General features: G+C 47.8%; 3 protein-coding genes across 3 annotated transcripts in view; all 3 read right to left on the bottom strand.

Annotated features, from left to right (window-relative positions):
* The window catches only part of LOC101636002 (olfactory receptor 7D4-like), a 4,635-nt gene extending 826 nt beyond the window's left edge, over window positions 1-3,809 (bottom strand). The window contains exons 1-2 of the mRNA XM_012729459.1: window positions 3,741-3,809; window positions 8-195 (exon numbers count right to left, since the gene is read on the bottom strand). Coding sequence (XP_012584913.1) covers window positions 8-195; window positions 3,741-3,809 — 257 coding nt within the window. The remainder of the gene's footprint in view (window positions 1-7; window positions 196-3,740) is intronic.
* Window positions 3,810-8,300: 4,491 nt separating this feature from the next.
* On the bottom strand, window positions 8,301-9,263 carry LOC101635777 (olfactory receptor 7D4-like). Its single transcript, XM_004688983.1, has one exon. It carries the CDS (start codon window positions 9,261-9,263, stop codon window positions 8,301-8,303), a length of 963 nt encoding a protein of 320 aa, XP_004689040.1.
* A 210-nt stretch (window positions 9,264-9,473) lies between these two features.
* LOC101635553 (olfactory receptor 7D4-like) overlaps window positions 9,474-16,141 on the bottom strand; it is a 7,345-nt gene continuing 677 nt past the window's right edge. The window contains exons 2-3 of the mRNA XM_004688982.2: window positions 15,488-16,141; window positions 9,474-9,627 (exon numbers count right to left, since the gene is read on the bottom strand). Coding sequence (XP_004689039.2) covers window positions 9,474-9,627; window positions 15,488-16,141 — 808 coding nt within the window. The remainder of the gene's footprint in view (window positions 9,628-15,487) is intronic.

Below are 16,141 nucleotides of genomic sequence, written 5' to 3'. Positions count from 1 at the left end.
GAAGTACATGGGGGTGTGCAGGCGGGGGTCGGCGCCGACGGCCAGGATGAGGAGCAGGTTCCCCAGCACGGCCGCCAGGTACATGGCCAGGAAGAGCCCGAAGAGCAGCGGCTGCAGGGCGGGGTCGTCGGAGAGGCCCCGGAGCAGGAACTGAGCTGCGCCCGAGTGATTTCCCGGGTCCATGCAGGCCGGTGGCTACTGCGGGAGAGGAGAGGGTCTGCTGACCAGGTCGAAACTAAATGAAGTGTCTGGGGATGGGGACCTGATTTCGCTCTGTGGTGAATTTATTTATTCCCAAATACAGGTCAGTGATGACCTGGGCTAGTTCCCCGCCCATGTCTGCAGTTACGGCCTGGCTGGAGTCGTTACTAAAGAGGAGTACAAGAACGGTTTAGCAAGCGCTTTAGTGGTGGTGACCCTGACACTGAGCCTGAAGGCCGGGCCTCGCAAGACCCTGGAATCGTGCTGCGCACTGGCGAAGAGCCCAGGGCGCCCGGGGGGTTATGTAGCAGGAGTCTCCTCAATGCTTAAAGAGAATGCGCATGTGAGGAGATAAGGGGTGCGCTAGGAGGAGTCGCCGTCTTTGGCCTCGCTGCTGACACCGAGACCAAGGAACACAACTCAGAACAGAACGGACTGCACCTGCGCCGATCGGTGGCAGAGCCCAGCACGCGGGAAGGCGCAGCCCGGAGCGCGCGACTCTGGCGCCCCCTGCGGCAGACAGTGGCACAGCCGCTGGCGCCTCTGTCTCCCTGGCGGAGAGCGGCCTGTCGCCCCTGAGCAGGTGACAAATAACTGAGGGGTCACAGAGCACCGAGGAGGAGTCTGCAGCTACGGGGCTGGCATGAAAGAGGACAGAGCCCCACAACACAGCTCCCGGGGAGAGGGGCTCGAGATTCTAGAGTGAGGGCGGCAAAGGAATGGCGGAGACCAGCCGTGGAATCGGTCTACTCGCAACCGAGGCTCGCGGCGCCCTGGTAACAGTCACTCATAAAGGACCAGTCACGGTTACCACTGTGGGGAAGCTTATCATTGCCGCTGACCTTCATCACAGGTGCGTCATGGCTCCCAGTCCCCATTTCATGGACCAGCAGTGCCTGTGACGTCCAGCTCAGCATCTCTCCACCTCAGGACCTGGATGACAGTTGCCTTGTAAGAGGGTAAAACTTGCCTCCTGGTAATTGTGCTCCCCACTCCCACTCTTCAAACGTGGCAGACCCCTGGGTGGGGACACCCTGCCCCACTCTGCTGTGGCCCCATCGCCAGGTGCCACTCCCAGGGGTCATCCGTGGTTCTGGCAACAGTCTGCCCCGGGGATGTGGAAATGACCCTGAGATCCCAGATAATGACCCTTGATGGGAAACATCAGGCAAGGATGGGGGTGAGGACACACAGTCCCTGGGATGGCAGCGGCCCTACCCCGCGGCTGACCATCGAGCCGAGGTGGTCAAGGAGGACACTCAATAACACTCAGCTGGGCCTGCCACTTCTGGATCTCAGAGCCTACAGCTGTGACCGCTGCGACGTCCCGGCTGAGATACGGTCATTCACTGCACTCTTGCCAGTCATTACTGAGATTAGTAGATGTATTAGTATTTTAAAGAACATTTATGCGCCAACGTGCCTAGCACCCAACAGCTCCTGGACACCCGCTTCCCACATGGAGACCCCGCCAGCCCTCCCTGGGCATTAGTATCGGGAGTCTGATGACACAACACACGCATGGACGTATGGAGCCTGACGCAGTGACTCCTGGGCCCATCTTTTTCTTCTCTAGAGGAAACCTGACCAAACCCTGTGTATCAAGAAGAGTCAGTTGAACCCCAAGCTCCCCCGCCCAGGGTGGCAGCTCACGTTTTCAGCGCTGTGACTGTGTGTCTGACTGTCGGGGCCGCTCACCACTGTGATCGCCACATGCCTGGTAGCAAGGTCTCCAGTGAGGCCTGAGATCTGTTGTCAAGGAGGTCATCAGAGTTAGGAGCATCTACAAGTTAATTGCTATGCACCAAGAAAAATCAAAACTAAAACCACTGTAACTGGTGCGTGTTGGCAAAGCGCTTGCAGGGCCTTAACTGGCGTCTGGACCCGGATACCTAGAGGCAGGGGGAGCGCACGCCCTGGGGGACCCTCTGGAGCGCCGGGGCTGGGCCCCCAGATCGTGAGAAAATAGGTCCCGCGAGCAGGCAGCCGCCCGAGAAAGAGAGCGAAAGAGCTCGGCGGGAGAGGCAGCGGGTGGGTGCGAGGCCGCGGCCGCTGGGGGACGGGGCGGTCCAGGGTCAGACCCCAGGCACGACACGGCGCCAGAACAGGTCAGTGCGCTGCCGCTGCGGCTTGAGGCTGTCAGGTCAGCCAGCGGCTGCCGCTTGGGCTGGGAATGCGGGTGTGTAAAGCACACCTGCGGGATAGACTCAGGCAGCTGACACAGCCGTCCACCCTCTGGCGTGTCCTTCACAGGCCGCAGGCCCCGGACCCACGGAGGTCCGCAGGTGTGCTCATTCCGAGGCATATTTAAATTTCAGACTGCATTTCAGTTAATTCAGTGTTTTTTCTTGAGTCCCCTTTACTGCGGACTCCATATGGCCGTAGTGACACGTGTCTCATCGCAGCCTGCCCACCCTGTGTCCACGTGGGTGTCCCTCGGTGGAGCACCTGGGGGACCCGGTCCCAGCCCCCTCCTGTCACCGGCCCCCTGGGTACCAGCTCACAGCAGCTGGGCCCCTTTGATGACCAGATTCTCACCTATGAGCATGAATCAAGTGACCTCATTGTCTAAGTCTCGTGTCGTGGGGAGAAATGTTCTCTTCTCTAACCAAGATACGTGGGAAAGGAAAGGAAGGCGGCTGCAAGCCTCCACTCTGGGCGCAATGAGAATAGTCTTCATTGAGATAACAGGCTTGCAGCTCACAGTGTGATGCAGAGACGCAGGGTCACACCCCGCACATCCTGAGGCCCCATGTCTTCCGCCAGATCCAACCTGCCCCCCACCCCCGCAGTGTTACCCATAAATTATTTCAAATACTCCACCATAAGGTCGGGCATGGGCTGTTAACACTCAGTAATTTCTCAAGTAATTTTTAACAATAAAATTAAAACATAGAGGAGTAAATAAAGTTAAGAAACCCCTATATTAGTACATGTACAAGACCGCTCACAGGCAAAGGTACGGACAAAGGTCGCTCATCTACGCTGCTGGTGTTTTGTAGTCTTGAATTACATGGTTTTGCTGCAAAAGCTTAGGCAATGTCGTAATCCAGCGTTTACTCAATGTACTTTTATTTAAATATAGAATGTCTGCCTCAGACTAATGGGCAGCCTCCTAACAAGCACTGAAATGACAGAGTTGTAGATAAGATAAGCAAGTCTGTGGAGCTCATGGTGTTGGACTGTGTGGCTTTCCCTTCAGTCTTAATCCCTTTCAATGCCACAGCCCTTTCCAGAAGGGAAGGCGTAGGGGCGGCTAACGGGAATGGGGTCAAATGCACAATATAAAATAGAACTAAGGTCACCTTTTAGTGGTGAGCTGAATGTGGTATATTTAGTTGTGGATTATATTGATGTACAACGGAAACTTAGTTCTTTATAATTCAACAGTAATTCCATAAAACATTAAAAGTTAATAGCAAAGTCTCAAACCTGAATTCTTACTCATTTTCATTAGCTTCTTGTAGCCACTGCCCCGCCCTTGTTCCTGGTGTTCCTGCAGCAGCACACAGCGCACACGCCCCTCCCCAGACACTTACTGAGTCCAGTGTGGAGTCCAGGACAGGAGGAGCAGCTGCCAGCGCGGGGTTGGGGGTGCTGGAGGGCATGGGGGTCCCAGGACAGGCACAGAAATGACCCTGGCTATGGACGGAGATAGACCAGGGTCAGTAACATCATTATTTTTCTTGGCTTTGGTTGGGGCTAGGAAGGGAGCATTTATCTTTTCAGGCACATCCAGTTCTGAATTCCAGAGCTCTCAATTAAAAAAAGCAGAATAGTAATCTATTTCGGAACAACTTAGTCCTGAGGGAGGTCGAGCTAGAATCATAACAAAGAGAAGTGTCTGTTCCCTGCGGGAAATACAAGGTCGGGCCTGATCTCTTCACATTGGGAATCTCCTGCCCCCAGGGTCCCCTTACAGGGGTCTCTACACTCTCCCACTAGAGTGTGAGTTCCTAGTGCTGTGAATCAGAATATTTATCTACCGATGTTGCAGATTCGCTCAGTCTCCCTTCCTGTCCGATGTGACTGGAATAACAGGACACTGAAACAGCCTATGAACCCCACACCTGCCTATGAACCCCACACCTGTGCATTGTTAACTCAGTGATGGTCACAGACGCTCCCGACATGTCTTCATTTCCATTTTCAAGATGACCAATAAACAGAAACTGATTTACTGACAGCATGTGTCGTGAATGGCACTTGGACTTGGGCCAGAGATCAGAGCACATGGAAAATTATTGTAACACAATTTGAAAGAAAAAGGGATCTTTCATAAGCCAAAGGGAACAGAAGGAAACAAAACATTAGAATCGCTGTTTCTTTGGAGAAATGGCCACTGCTTCCTACTGAAGAAAAATCATGAGGAGTAAATTCAAAAACAGTAAACACATATTTGAACTTTTGGAAAAACTGTTGAAATGTTTTTCTTGCAAATAAAGACAATGATTATAATTGCAGTGATAAAATTATGGGTGATAAAGTTGTTTAATTTTGACCGCATCAAATTGTGTGACAAAAATAGACCTTCCATTTAAGAGATAAGACACAAAAGAAAAAAAAAAGTGAAATGTATATGCTAGTCTAAGAACAGTTGTCCAGAATTGTTAGCAAAGGTGATAGTCTGAAATTATAAATAAACATCAGAATCTCAGTTAGAACTTGGAAGTATTGTAAGGATGGAATCTCAGAAACACACATGGGCAGTGAAACAGGAAGATTGGACGGCGGATGACATGGCCAGATCGTGACGCTGCTTCCTAAGGCAGTAGTGAGGCTTCTGGGAATCAAAGGGACTTGGACTTTCTAAAGCTGTAGGGCTTTCTTTTAAATGATATAAAATGTAGGCACATACCTATCACACTACCTGTGTAGGGAAGGTGTAAGAGAAGTGACAGAAGAATATTTCTTCTAGGTGCTAACAGTTTTCTGTTCTCACCGCTCCAAACCTCTCTCTCTGGATGTTTCACCTCCCTAGTCAGCTTCAAGGGTTTGTTTTTATATGTTATGTGCAGATATATTCAACTTATACCCACTTTTTCAGAGTTTTCATCAAAATGTATGATGAATCTTATTACTTACTTTCTAAGCATCCGTGGATAATATGTTTTTTCTTATTTAGTTGATGTGAATTATTGATTGATTTTAAGAAGTTAAACCATCCTTGTATTCCTGTAATAAATCCCATTGTTCATGGTATATAATCTTTTTAATCCATTGTTGTATTGGGTTTGCTATGATTTTATTGAGGATTCTTTTGTCTTTGTTAATTAGGGAAGCTGGTCTGTAGTTTTCCTTCTTTGTGTGTGTGTGTGTGTGTGAGTGTGTGTGTGTGTGTGTGTGTGTGTGTGTGTTTAATGCTTTGGTTTTTAGAATAATATTGCCCTCGTAAAACATATTTGAGAAAATTCCTTCTTTCTTGGAAGATTCTGAGCAGAATAATTATGACTTCATATTTAAAGATTAGGTAGAATTCACTCTGTGAAGCCAGATGGTAATGGACTTTAGTTTGGAGGTTTGGGGGGAGGTTTGATAATTTTCAATTTTCTTGTTTATGATTACAGGTTTTCTATTTCTCTCCTGTTAAGTCTTGGATGATCGTATCATTCTACTGATCTATCCATCTCCTCTAGATTGTTGAATTTGTTTGAATCTCACTCAGTGTTCTAAGTAATCTCTTATTATCTCCCAAATTCTACAGTCTCTGTTGCAGTGTCTCCTCTTCCATGTTTGAGCTTGTATTTGAGCCTGTTCCCTCTTTTCCTTGGTGGGCTGAGATAGAGTACCTATTTGTCTTAATTTTTCAAAGAGCCAATTTTTAGTGTCATTGATCTTTTCACTTCCTTTTATATATCTATTCTGTCTCTAATTTTTATTTTTTCCTTCCCTCTACTGGATTTTGTATTTGTTGTTGTTGTTCTTTTTTTTCCTCCTAGTTCCTTGAGATGAGAATGTTATTTATTTGGGCTCTTTCTGGTTTCTTTGTTTGGGATGTACTGCTATACACTTCCCTCTTAAAACTGCTTTTGCTGGCCCTCCCTGGTGGCGCAGTGGGTTAAAGCACTGCACTAAGAAGCTAAAGCCACTTCTGCATGAGTTCGATCCCTGCCTGCCCCGAGGTGACCACATGGCGTGGCAGACCTCTCCTGACCCGCCTGCTGCTCCCCTCAGCAGTGTACTTCGTTAATCTTCCTGTTCTGCTCCCCACTCTGTCTCTGGTAAAGCCTCTTGCCACCCCTGGGCCCCTGGCCTGTACCCAGTTTTGTATGCACAAATAAATAAATCTTAAAAAAAAAAAAAAAAACTGCTTATGCTGTGTCCTATAAGTTCAGCAAGCTGTGTCCTCACCCCAGCAGTCACTCAGTAGAATACTGCTCAGTCTCATAGTAGGCAAATATTCCTTGTTTTCTTTTTGTAGCTGATTTTTAGGTAAGTACGTTGATGAACAGAGACGATATTTGGTGTGATTTCAACATTCATGAATTTGGTGATTTTTGTCCTGTGACCAGTATCGTGGAGAATGACCCATGGGCACTTGAGAAAAATGTGTATTTTGACGTACATACATCTATTAGGTATATACCCTTTAGTTCTTTGTTTAGGGTGATCATGTCCCCTGTTTTATCTGTGATTGAACTGTCCATGTGGGGTGTTGCAGTCTCTACACATGTCTCATACGCATGTTTTCCAGTTTCTATTTTCATATTTGATAATAATTGATGAATTCACCTTGCTTCTCCTTAATTTCTTAAGTATATGGGGATGAGTGTTAGGTCTTCCCATAATGGAACACTAAAAGAAAAAGACATTAACATTCATCAAAATACTGTCTCTTTTTACCTTTTTTATGCTAGATTCTATTTTTGGCTGATATAAGTACAGCTGTCCCTAGCTTTCTTTTGCAGAGAATGTAAGAATCAGTTTCCCAGCAAAAAGAAAGCCAGGAAACATCAAAAGGGAAGGAGAGATTGATAAACATTCAATAAAGAATGTGGCCTCTTCACTGGAAAGGCAGTCTGTCTCTGAGGGGCGTCCTTTCCTATCGCTTCTGACACCACATGTTCCAGCTGGTGCTAACCATTGACACTTATGTGACAGCTAGAGAACCTAGCACTGTAGATGCGCTGACACTCACTGCTCCAAACAGCTACTACTACAGACACCACCACACACTCAGTCCGTCAACATTCTTTTCAAAACTGAGCTAGTTGATGAACAACCACTGCAGCTGTGGACCTGCCACTTCTGAGGGCAGCGTCGAGAACGTGGAAATGAATAAAACAACTGAAAGACAGAAATAATTGTTTTATGTTGTCGCAGGTTATCAGATTAATTGTTGCACCATACAAATGCAGTGATACAAAATAACAAATAGAAAGTAGGATGGAGAAAGAGGACAGAAGGAAAAGGAAAGGGGAGAATAAAAGGAGAAGAGAATGATCACAAAGAATGAAGCAACTCTCAAGAGCTCTCCCAGCTGATCTGTCTTTGGGACACACAAACAAACCATCATCCAATCTAGATTCCTACTTTGAGGTTCAAATCAAATCACTATTCACATGAAATTGAATACAAAGATAGGGTAAGGCCTCAATTTCAAACGCCAGGTGACTATCTCTCCCACCTTAGACACTTCTGAAAGAGAGGGGAGTGGACATATCAAAGAACGTGCTCAAAAGAAATGACTCTGTGTGAAGAAATGATAAGCAGTTGGTAATGCTTTTAGTGTTATTTTCATTTGTTTTCTTCATGGAAAAAATGTACATTTCAGTAGCGCCAAAACTTCAATATTTGAGGAAAATTATTAAGGATACCTCATTCGTACTCTGTATCAATACTTCGAACCTAAGGCTGTAAATCTCTGTAAAGCTGAAGAAATCTGAGCAGAAATAAGCCTAGTGGCAGCATAAAGGGGATAAAACAAAAACAAACAAGAAAAACTGACCAAGTCTCTGAGGAGTAACTGATAATAAGAGAAAAAATAGATAAAAGAAATGATGTTTTGAAAACATATATATATATATATATATATATATATAGGGCTGGTAGAGAACATTGAATTTTACAATAAACACCTTTTGGACACACAAAGTTCACTAACTGCTGAGCCCAGAGACCCACAATGGACGAGAGGCTGCTCTGCTGAGCAGCTTTCCCAGGGCCCCCTTCACATCCTTGTTTCTCATGCTATAGATGAAGGGGTTCAGCATGGGGGTGACCACCGTGTACATCACTGAGGCAACCGAACTTTTCTCTGAAGACTGGGTCACAGCGGAACTGAGGTAGACACCCAGGCCGGTCCCGTAGAACAGGGAGACAACACAGAGGTGGGACCCGCAGGTGGAGAAGGCTTTATACTTGCTGGTGGAGGAGGACATCTTCACTAAGGAGGAGACGATCTGAGAGTAAGAGCAGAGGATTCCAGCAGCAGGAACCAACCCCAGTATGGCAGACGTCACATACAAATAGATATTGTTGATGAAAGTGTCAGAACAGGCTACTTTCAGAACATAATCCAGCTCACAGAAGAAATGTGGGATCTCCGTGCCTGTATAGAATGTCAGCTGTGCAATCAGAAGAACGTGAACCATGGCATCCCAGAAAATGAAGAACCAGCACACGAGAACCAGGAGGCCACAGAGCCGGGGGCTCATGATGACCATGTAGTGCAGGGGGTGGCAGATGGCCACGAACCGGTCGTAGGCCATCACGGTCAGGAGCAAAGTGTCCAGTCCAGCAAATATAATAAAAAGGTACACCTGAGTAAGGCACCCCACGTAGGAGATGGCCTTGCTCTGCGTCTGGAGGTTCACCAGCATCTTGGGGACGGTGGTGGAGGTGAAGCAGATGTCCGCCAGGGACAGGTTGGAGAGGAAGAAGTACATGGGGGTATGCAGGCGGGGGTCGGCGCCGACGGCCAGGATGAGGAGCAGGTTCCCCAGCACGGCCGCCAGGTACATGGCCAGGAAGAGCCCGAAGAGCAGCGGCTGCAGGGCGGGGTCATCGGAGAGGCCCCGGAGCAGGAACTGAGCTGCGCCTGAGTGATTTCCCGGGTCCATGCAGCTACTGCAAGAGAGGAGGGGGTTTGATGACCAACTTGAAACTAAACCAAATGTTCTAGGGATGGGGACCTGATTGCATTCTATGTTGTAAGTTAAGACAAGTATTCACAAATATAGATCAATGGGGAGACATCACAGTGACAATCCCAGTAGTCATTACTTCAATGAATGGAATACCCATTTCTGCAGTTAGCAGCCTGATATGAATCATTGCAAAGACATTGCTTCAGCAAGTTCAAAGTATAACAGACAGAGAAACAGAGATATGATGATGATAATGACGATGACAACGACAACGATGACGATGACCATGACGAGGATGATGATGATGATGATGATGATGGATTTGAGCCTTTCTGGTCTGGGGATCAGCCACTGCAGACTGCTGCTCTGAAGATATGGTGGTGACCACTCCAGTGGTGTCAGTCAGTCCTCACACCGTGCACCTTCGTCTGCAGTGTCTGCCTCAGTTATAGCTCCACAGAAGTGAGAACGGACACTTCAACTGTATAGAAAGACGCCTCACCATGTCTCTTTGCTTTGATATATATTCTTTTATTTTTCTTATACTCTTTCTTATACTCTTTTCTTATACTTACCTTTTCTATAGATGCTGGCTTCACTGGGTTTCTATGACTTGTTTTCAAGAGAACACTGATCAGATATGGGTCTGTATAAAGAGGTTACCAAGTGGTCCCATAGTGGCAAGCCAACAACCGACACCACCATCCTGACTGTAGAGCTGAGGCTTCCAGAAGTGCATTGGGGAGGGGAGAGAGTCAGCTGGGGAGGGAGCCCCCTGGCTGTGGTCAAGGATTGTGTGCTTTGGTGCTGGTGTGGTGTAGTGACCCTGAGGGGAGACCCTAGAATCTAGTCAGAAATGATGCAGTATCCAGTTTTGCCTCAGTACAGAGTGTGGGTCTTTGGAAAGCTCATCTCAGGTAGTTGGCACTGCTACCCTCAGAGGGCGGGAAGACAGTCTTGTGTCTCATCCAGATAAGGGACTTGATTTGAATGTACCACTTGTGGGTGCTGTCCATGGGCCTGCCTCCCTCTCTAGCGCTCAGTCACGGTTATGACATGACACAACTAGATGGACGTAAAGGACCTGAAACTGTGATGCCTCGGCCCGTGGTTTTCTGCTGCTAGAGGAAACATGACAAAGTCCTGTGTGTTTGGGGGAGACTGTTGCCCACCATCCTCGCCCTCCCCAGGGGGTGCAGCCCGCGTTGTCCACGCAGTGCCTGTCTTTGTGTATGTTCCATATATACGACTTGCCAATCAACGTCGCGACAAGCTTTGTAATGATAATCGCAAGGCCTCCGATTATACTGTGATATCTCTGATTAAGGAAGATAACAGGAATTAGATCTGGAAGTTCTAATTACGCACTGAGAAAATTTGCAAACTAAGTTTCTTGTGGCTGACTGGCTTATTCCAAAGACAGTGTTAAAACTTCAGCTCATATTGCAAAGTTCATTCAGTGTATTTTCTTGATACCCCTCTTATTTTAGGGACCGAGCAATGACTGTAGTGAAAGGCGTCTCGTCTCAGCCTGACACCATAGAGGGCGGCGGTCCTGAGCCCGTAGGAGCTCTGCGGTGAGGGCAGTGGCCGCCCGGCCCAGCATTCCTGCCCTTTTGGCAAATGGGCACAGCTCTCCCAGCAGCGGAGGACCTGTGATCACACCACGTTTCTTCCTGATACACTTAAATCAGGTGGCATTATTGTCAGAATCCCTTGCAGAGATAAACCCGCGCTCTCGTCTTACCAAGACTTAGATAAAAGGAAATTAAGGCAATTTCAGACCTCCACTCTGCGTGATGCTGTTTTCCCTTACTGAGACGAGGCTGTTAAAAACACTCCGCGTGAGGCAGAGGGGTAGGCTCACCCTCCTCAAATGCACGTGAACCCCACGGCCCCCACGGTGGCGCCCATAGCACCTCCAGAGCCCTGGCCCAGCCTCACTCATTCTGCTGTTACAGACGTTCTCCAGCCTCCACTCCTCATGGTCTGACGCAGCTGTTAACACTCGGTTATTTTCCTCTAAGACTTACCAACACAGTAACTAGATATTAAAATGAAGCACATGAAGAAAGAACCGTGTTCTGAAGTGGCGGAAGATCCAGGGAGGGCAGTTGTATGGAGAAGGCTGGAAACTGCACCGTGGGCATCTGTCTCCCATCCGCGCACTCACCCGACCTAACTCTGCTCCGCTTCAGCGACCGGCAGAGACCTGGTGCGTTCAGGCAGGCACGGCCCCAGACACTGCTGGTGTTTTCTACATATGCTGGATTAGACTCTCGCACTCCCACGCTTGATCATCAATGCTTACTCCGTGCGTGTCTGTTTTAATCTAGAATGCCAATCCCAGACTAATGAGCAGCAGCACACCAAACCCTGAAAGCAGCCCTTGGTTGAAGTGATCAAGTCAGCAAGTCTGCTGACATCACCGTGTTGAATTGTTTCATATTCGCTCCCATCTGCCACCCGCTTCAAGGTCATAAACGTATCCAGAGGGAAGAGGGCGTGATACGTCAGGTGAAATAGGTCAGCTGTGGCTGACAGATAGAGCTCTACCTTCGGTGAACCTGACGCAGTAGCTGCAGGCGTGGGGACAGTGATGTAGCCCTGGAATTTACATTACTTAGCACGCAGTGCGACTTCCATAAAAAACTTACTAGCAAAATTACCAGCCTAAAATTTTCCATCATTTCAATCAGCTCCTTGCAGCCCCGAGCTCCACCCGGCGGTTACGCCCCAGCCCTGTCACTCACTGGGGCTCACTCCTCTGCCCAGACACTTACTGAGTCCACATGGGGTCCACTCCGTGCAGAGAGGAGGTGCTGGGGGCGAGGGAGGGGCGGGCGGCGAGGGGGTCCAGGAACGGCACAGAAACAACTCTGGTTATGGAGGGAAACAGACCAACCTGGGCAACATTATCTCTCCTGGTGTTACGTCAGTCAGCTTGGGGCACAGGGGTAGGAAGGGAGAATTTATTTTGCCAGGTTTGAATACTCAAAGCTCCCAATTAACAAAAAATTCCTACTGTTTTTGTTTCTGAACAACTTAGCCCCTAGGGAGCTGGAGACTCACCCCGAAGGGAAACTGCTCTGGGTTCCCTGAGGGGATTCGAGGGCAGGCCTGCTGTCTAGCTGGGAGCGCCCCTCTCCCAGGCGTGCTCTCTGACTACAGGGTCTTTCCAAAATTTCCCACAAGAGAGTGAGCTCCTAGTGCTTGTGAATCCAGCATTTCACTGGCACGGTGCCGGGGCCGAGCCCTACAGCACCTGCGCAGACCTGTCCTGTCAGACGTGGCCACGGTCACAGAGCAAGTCTCGCTGCTGCACAGGTGACGGGAGCACCGAGCCTTGTCACGTGAGCCTCCTGCTGCGCACAGACGCCCCTGGCGGGCGTTGTTTCCCTCCTAGAGGTGACTAAGTGAGGAAGCACAGCCGAGCCCTTTGCTGAGAACACGCACCACAGGGCAGTGGGGGCCCGTCGTGGCTTCAGTGCACACAGAGTTTGTCGCATCACAGTCTGAAAGAGAAAGTGACGCTTATAAGCCACTGGGAATGGAAGGAGTTTGGCTTTAGATTTTCATGGAGAATTAAGAAGTCACTACTTCCTGCTAGAGAACAATAAATCACAAGAGAAGCCACTCTTGGAGGAAGCTCCTATATTTGAAATGCCTCCCTTCAAGTAAACGTGATTTTAACGACAGTGGTAAAATCGCAGGTGGTGAACATTTTTAACTCTGAACACATGACACTGCATGAGAAAAACAGAGCTCACATGTAAAAGATAAAGTCACAGCAAAGGAGAAGACGTTGACTGTACACAGCAAAGAATAAGTGGGATGTTGACAAAAGCTGACAGTCTGGAGTGAGTGAACATCAGAACCCAGTTAGCGCTTGGAGAGACTAGTGATGGGACCCCAGAGAGAGACGCACGTGGTCCCTGAGACAAGGAGCCGGAGGGAGCCCACACAGCAGGGCCTGCTGCTCCTGCCAGGCCGGCGGGGCTGCTGTGACCAGGGGCCTTAATTACCCCTCTGGGAGGGTTGGCGGTGTAGACCGCGAGGCCGCCACCGCCCCTGTGCGTGCGTGTGGGAGGAAGACAGGCGGCTGGAGGAGACACCTGCTGCTGTAGTGAGTGCAGTGGTTTGTGGGAAGGTGTGAGGTGCACACTTGCGTGATTCTAGTTCTCACAGTAAAAAAATCTCAAAACACTAACAGGAACAAAACCCACTTGGTAAGTTTTTTCACTGTAAAGAGTAACATGTTCTTTTCATATCCATTAGTTCATTCCATGGCCCTGGGTTGCATGATCAGTGGTGTTCCAGGGACAGAACCCCTTCAGGGCAGCACTACGCCCCCACATCACCCAGACTCCACTCACCATCAGGGACCCTTCCCCTCTGTCCCCTCCCTGCCCGGATGATTCATCTCCACCGTCAGCGTCAATGGTCAGTTTGCATTTAGTGCTTTTACTGTGTCCACATCCATTCCACTTACACCCACCTTTCCCAGGGTTTCTATCATCAATGGGTGATGAATCCTATCCAGTCCTTTCTCGGCACCTGCCAATAGGATCATGTTGTTTTCCTTCCTTCTATTTGATGTGACTTATATTGATTTATTTTAGGATGTTGAACCATCCTTTAATTCTGGTATAAATCGCACTGGCCCATTATGTATAATCTTTTTGTTTTCTTTAAGATTTATTTACTTATGTATACAGAGCTGAGGTATAGGCCAGAGGTGCAGAGGTGGTGAGAGGATTCACCAGCGACAGAGTGGGGAGCAGAACAGGCCGACTGACGAAGCACACTGCTGAGGGGAGCATAGGGCGGGTCAGGGAAGGTCTGCCATGCCATGTGATCACCTCCGGGGCAGGGATCGAACTCATGCTGAATTGGCTTTAGCTTCTTAGTGTTGTGCTTTAACCCACTGCACCACCAGGGAGGGCCTGTATAATCTTTTTAATACAGATTTGGATATGGTTTGGTGTGATTTTATTGAGGATTTTTGCACCATGTTTCTGAGAGAGGATGCTCTGTAATTTTATTTCCTTGTGCTGTCTTATTGTTCTGGGTTTTGTTATTAGAGTAATGTTACCCTCCTAAAACATGTTTGGGAGAACCTCTTCTTACCTCCTGGGACTCACAAAGATCTGGAACTACAGCCCTGCATCTTTAAGTTGTTCCTCCGCATGTACCTTGTCACCACCTGAGGAAATGTCCCATCATCCTGTTCCATTTCTCTGTGTCTAATACCCTGCTATTTTTATTACTATAGTTTTGTACTATAGTTTGACCTGGGAGTGTGATAAAATCAGTTAACCTTATCACACCTCCCAAAGTAAATCATTTTAAACATTAATGCCATTTTAATCACTAGTACATTGGAATAATCTTTATTGAGGCAAAATTAATTGAAGCCCCATCAAGTAAGTCTATACTACCTCAAAATTATGAACTTGGGGTAAATTTGAAATCCACATTTTTTTCTAATTTTTTTTTTTCTGAATCCTTTTTCCTTTCTTGATATAGTGTTGATGCCACTTTCCCTCTTTAGAATCTGTGTTAGTTTTGGTCACTACAGAGAACTGAGCCAAAGTGTATTTGCTAGACAGGAGCTGTCTGCCGTGCCATGTGGGTAGCTTCCTTGCAGGGAACCAAACTTGTGCTGCAGTGGCTTCAGACAGCTTCATAGTGCTGCACTTTAACCCCTTGTGCCACCAGGGAGGCACCAAGGAGCATTTTCAAGAAGAAATTAATACATGTGAAGAAATAACGAACAGTATCATTTTTGTGCTATTTTCATTTCCTTTCTTGATGGAAAAATTGTATAATCAAAGTAAGGTTCAAACATCTACATTTCAGTTTAAAAGAAAAAAGCTGTATCAGGACTACAGAGTAGTGTTTCAAATCTCTGTTTGGAAATCTCACGTAATGGTGTACAAAAGGTCATAAGAAATAGAACTTAGCGACAGCATAAAGGGAATAAAACAAAAAAAAACTAAGTAGTTTTTGAGTAGTAGTGATTGAGTCACAGAGGAGTAACTAATACAAATATGTGTGTGTGTATTTACATGTATATAATCATATCTCAAGATTCAATAAATTAAAATATTTAGGGGGATATCAGGAAATTGAAATTTGCAACAACTACCTTCTGAAGGCACAATGTTCACTTACTTCTGAGCCCAGAGACCCACAATGGACAAGAGGCTACTGTCCTGAACAGCTTTCCCAGGGCCCCCTTCACATCCTTGTTCCTCAGGCTGTAGATGAAGGGGTTCAGCATGGGGGTGACCACCGTGTACATCACTGAGGCAACCGAACTTTCCTCTGAAGACTGGGTCGCAGCGGAACTGAGGTAGACGCCCAGGCCGGTCCCGTAGAACAGGGAGACCACACAGAGGTGGGACCCGCAGGTGGAGAAGGCTCTGTGCTTGCTGGTGGAGGAGGACATCTTCACTAAGGAGGCGGCGATCTGAGAGTAAGAGCAGAGGATTCCAGCAGCAGGAAACACCCCCAATATGGCAGTAGACACGTACAAACAGATGTTAACTATGAGGGTGTCAGAGCAGGCTACTTTTACAGTTTGAGCCAGCTCACAGAAGAAATGTGGGATCTCAGTGTCTGTACAGAATGTCAGCTGTGCAATCAGAAGAATAAGAAGCAGGGAAACCCAGAAATTGATGAGCCAGCACATGAGAACCAGGAGGCCACAGAGCCAGGGGCTCATGATGACCATGTAGTGCAGGGGGTGGCAGATGGCCACGAACCGGTCGTAGGCCATCACAGTCAGGAGGAGATTATCCATTCCAACAAAAATCATAAAAAAGTACACCTGAGCGAGGCAGCCC

Source organism: Condylura cristata, unplaced genomic scaffold (assembly GCF_000260355.1).
Source record: "Condylura cristata isolate star-nosed mole 26May11 unplaced genomic scaffold, ConCri1.0 scaffold00025, whole genome shotgun sequence".
Lineage (NCBI taxonomy): Eukaryota > Metazoa > Chordata > Mammalia > Eulipotyphla > Talpidae > Condylura > Condylura cristata.
The sequence above is the reverse complement of the archived record's forward strand: the minus strand, read 5'-3'. Positions and strand labels throughout refer to the sequence as shown.

Bases quoted from the DNA above. Each gene is read 5' to 3' on its own strand.
- LOC101635777 (XM_004688983.1), bottom strand. From the start codon at position 9,263: ATGGACCCGGGAAATCACTCAGGCGCAGCTCAGTTCCTGCTCCGGGGC.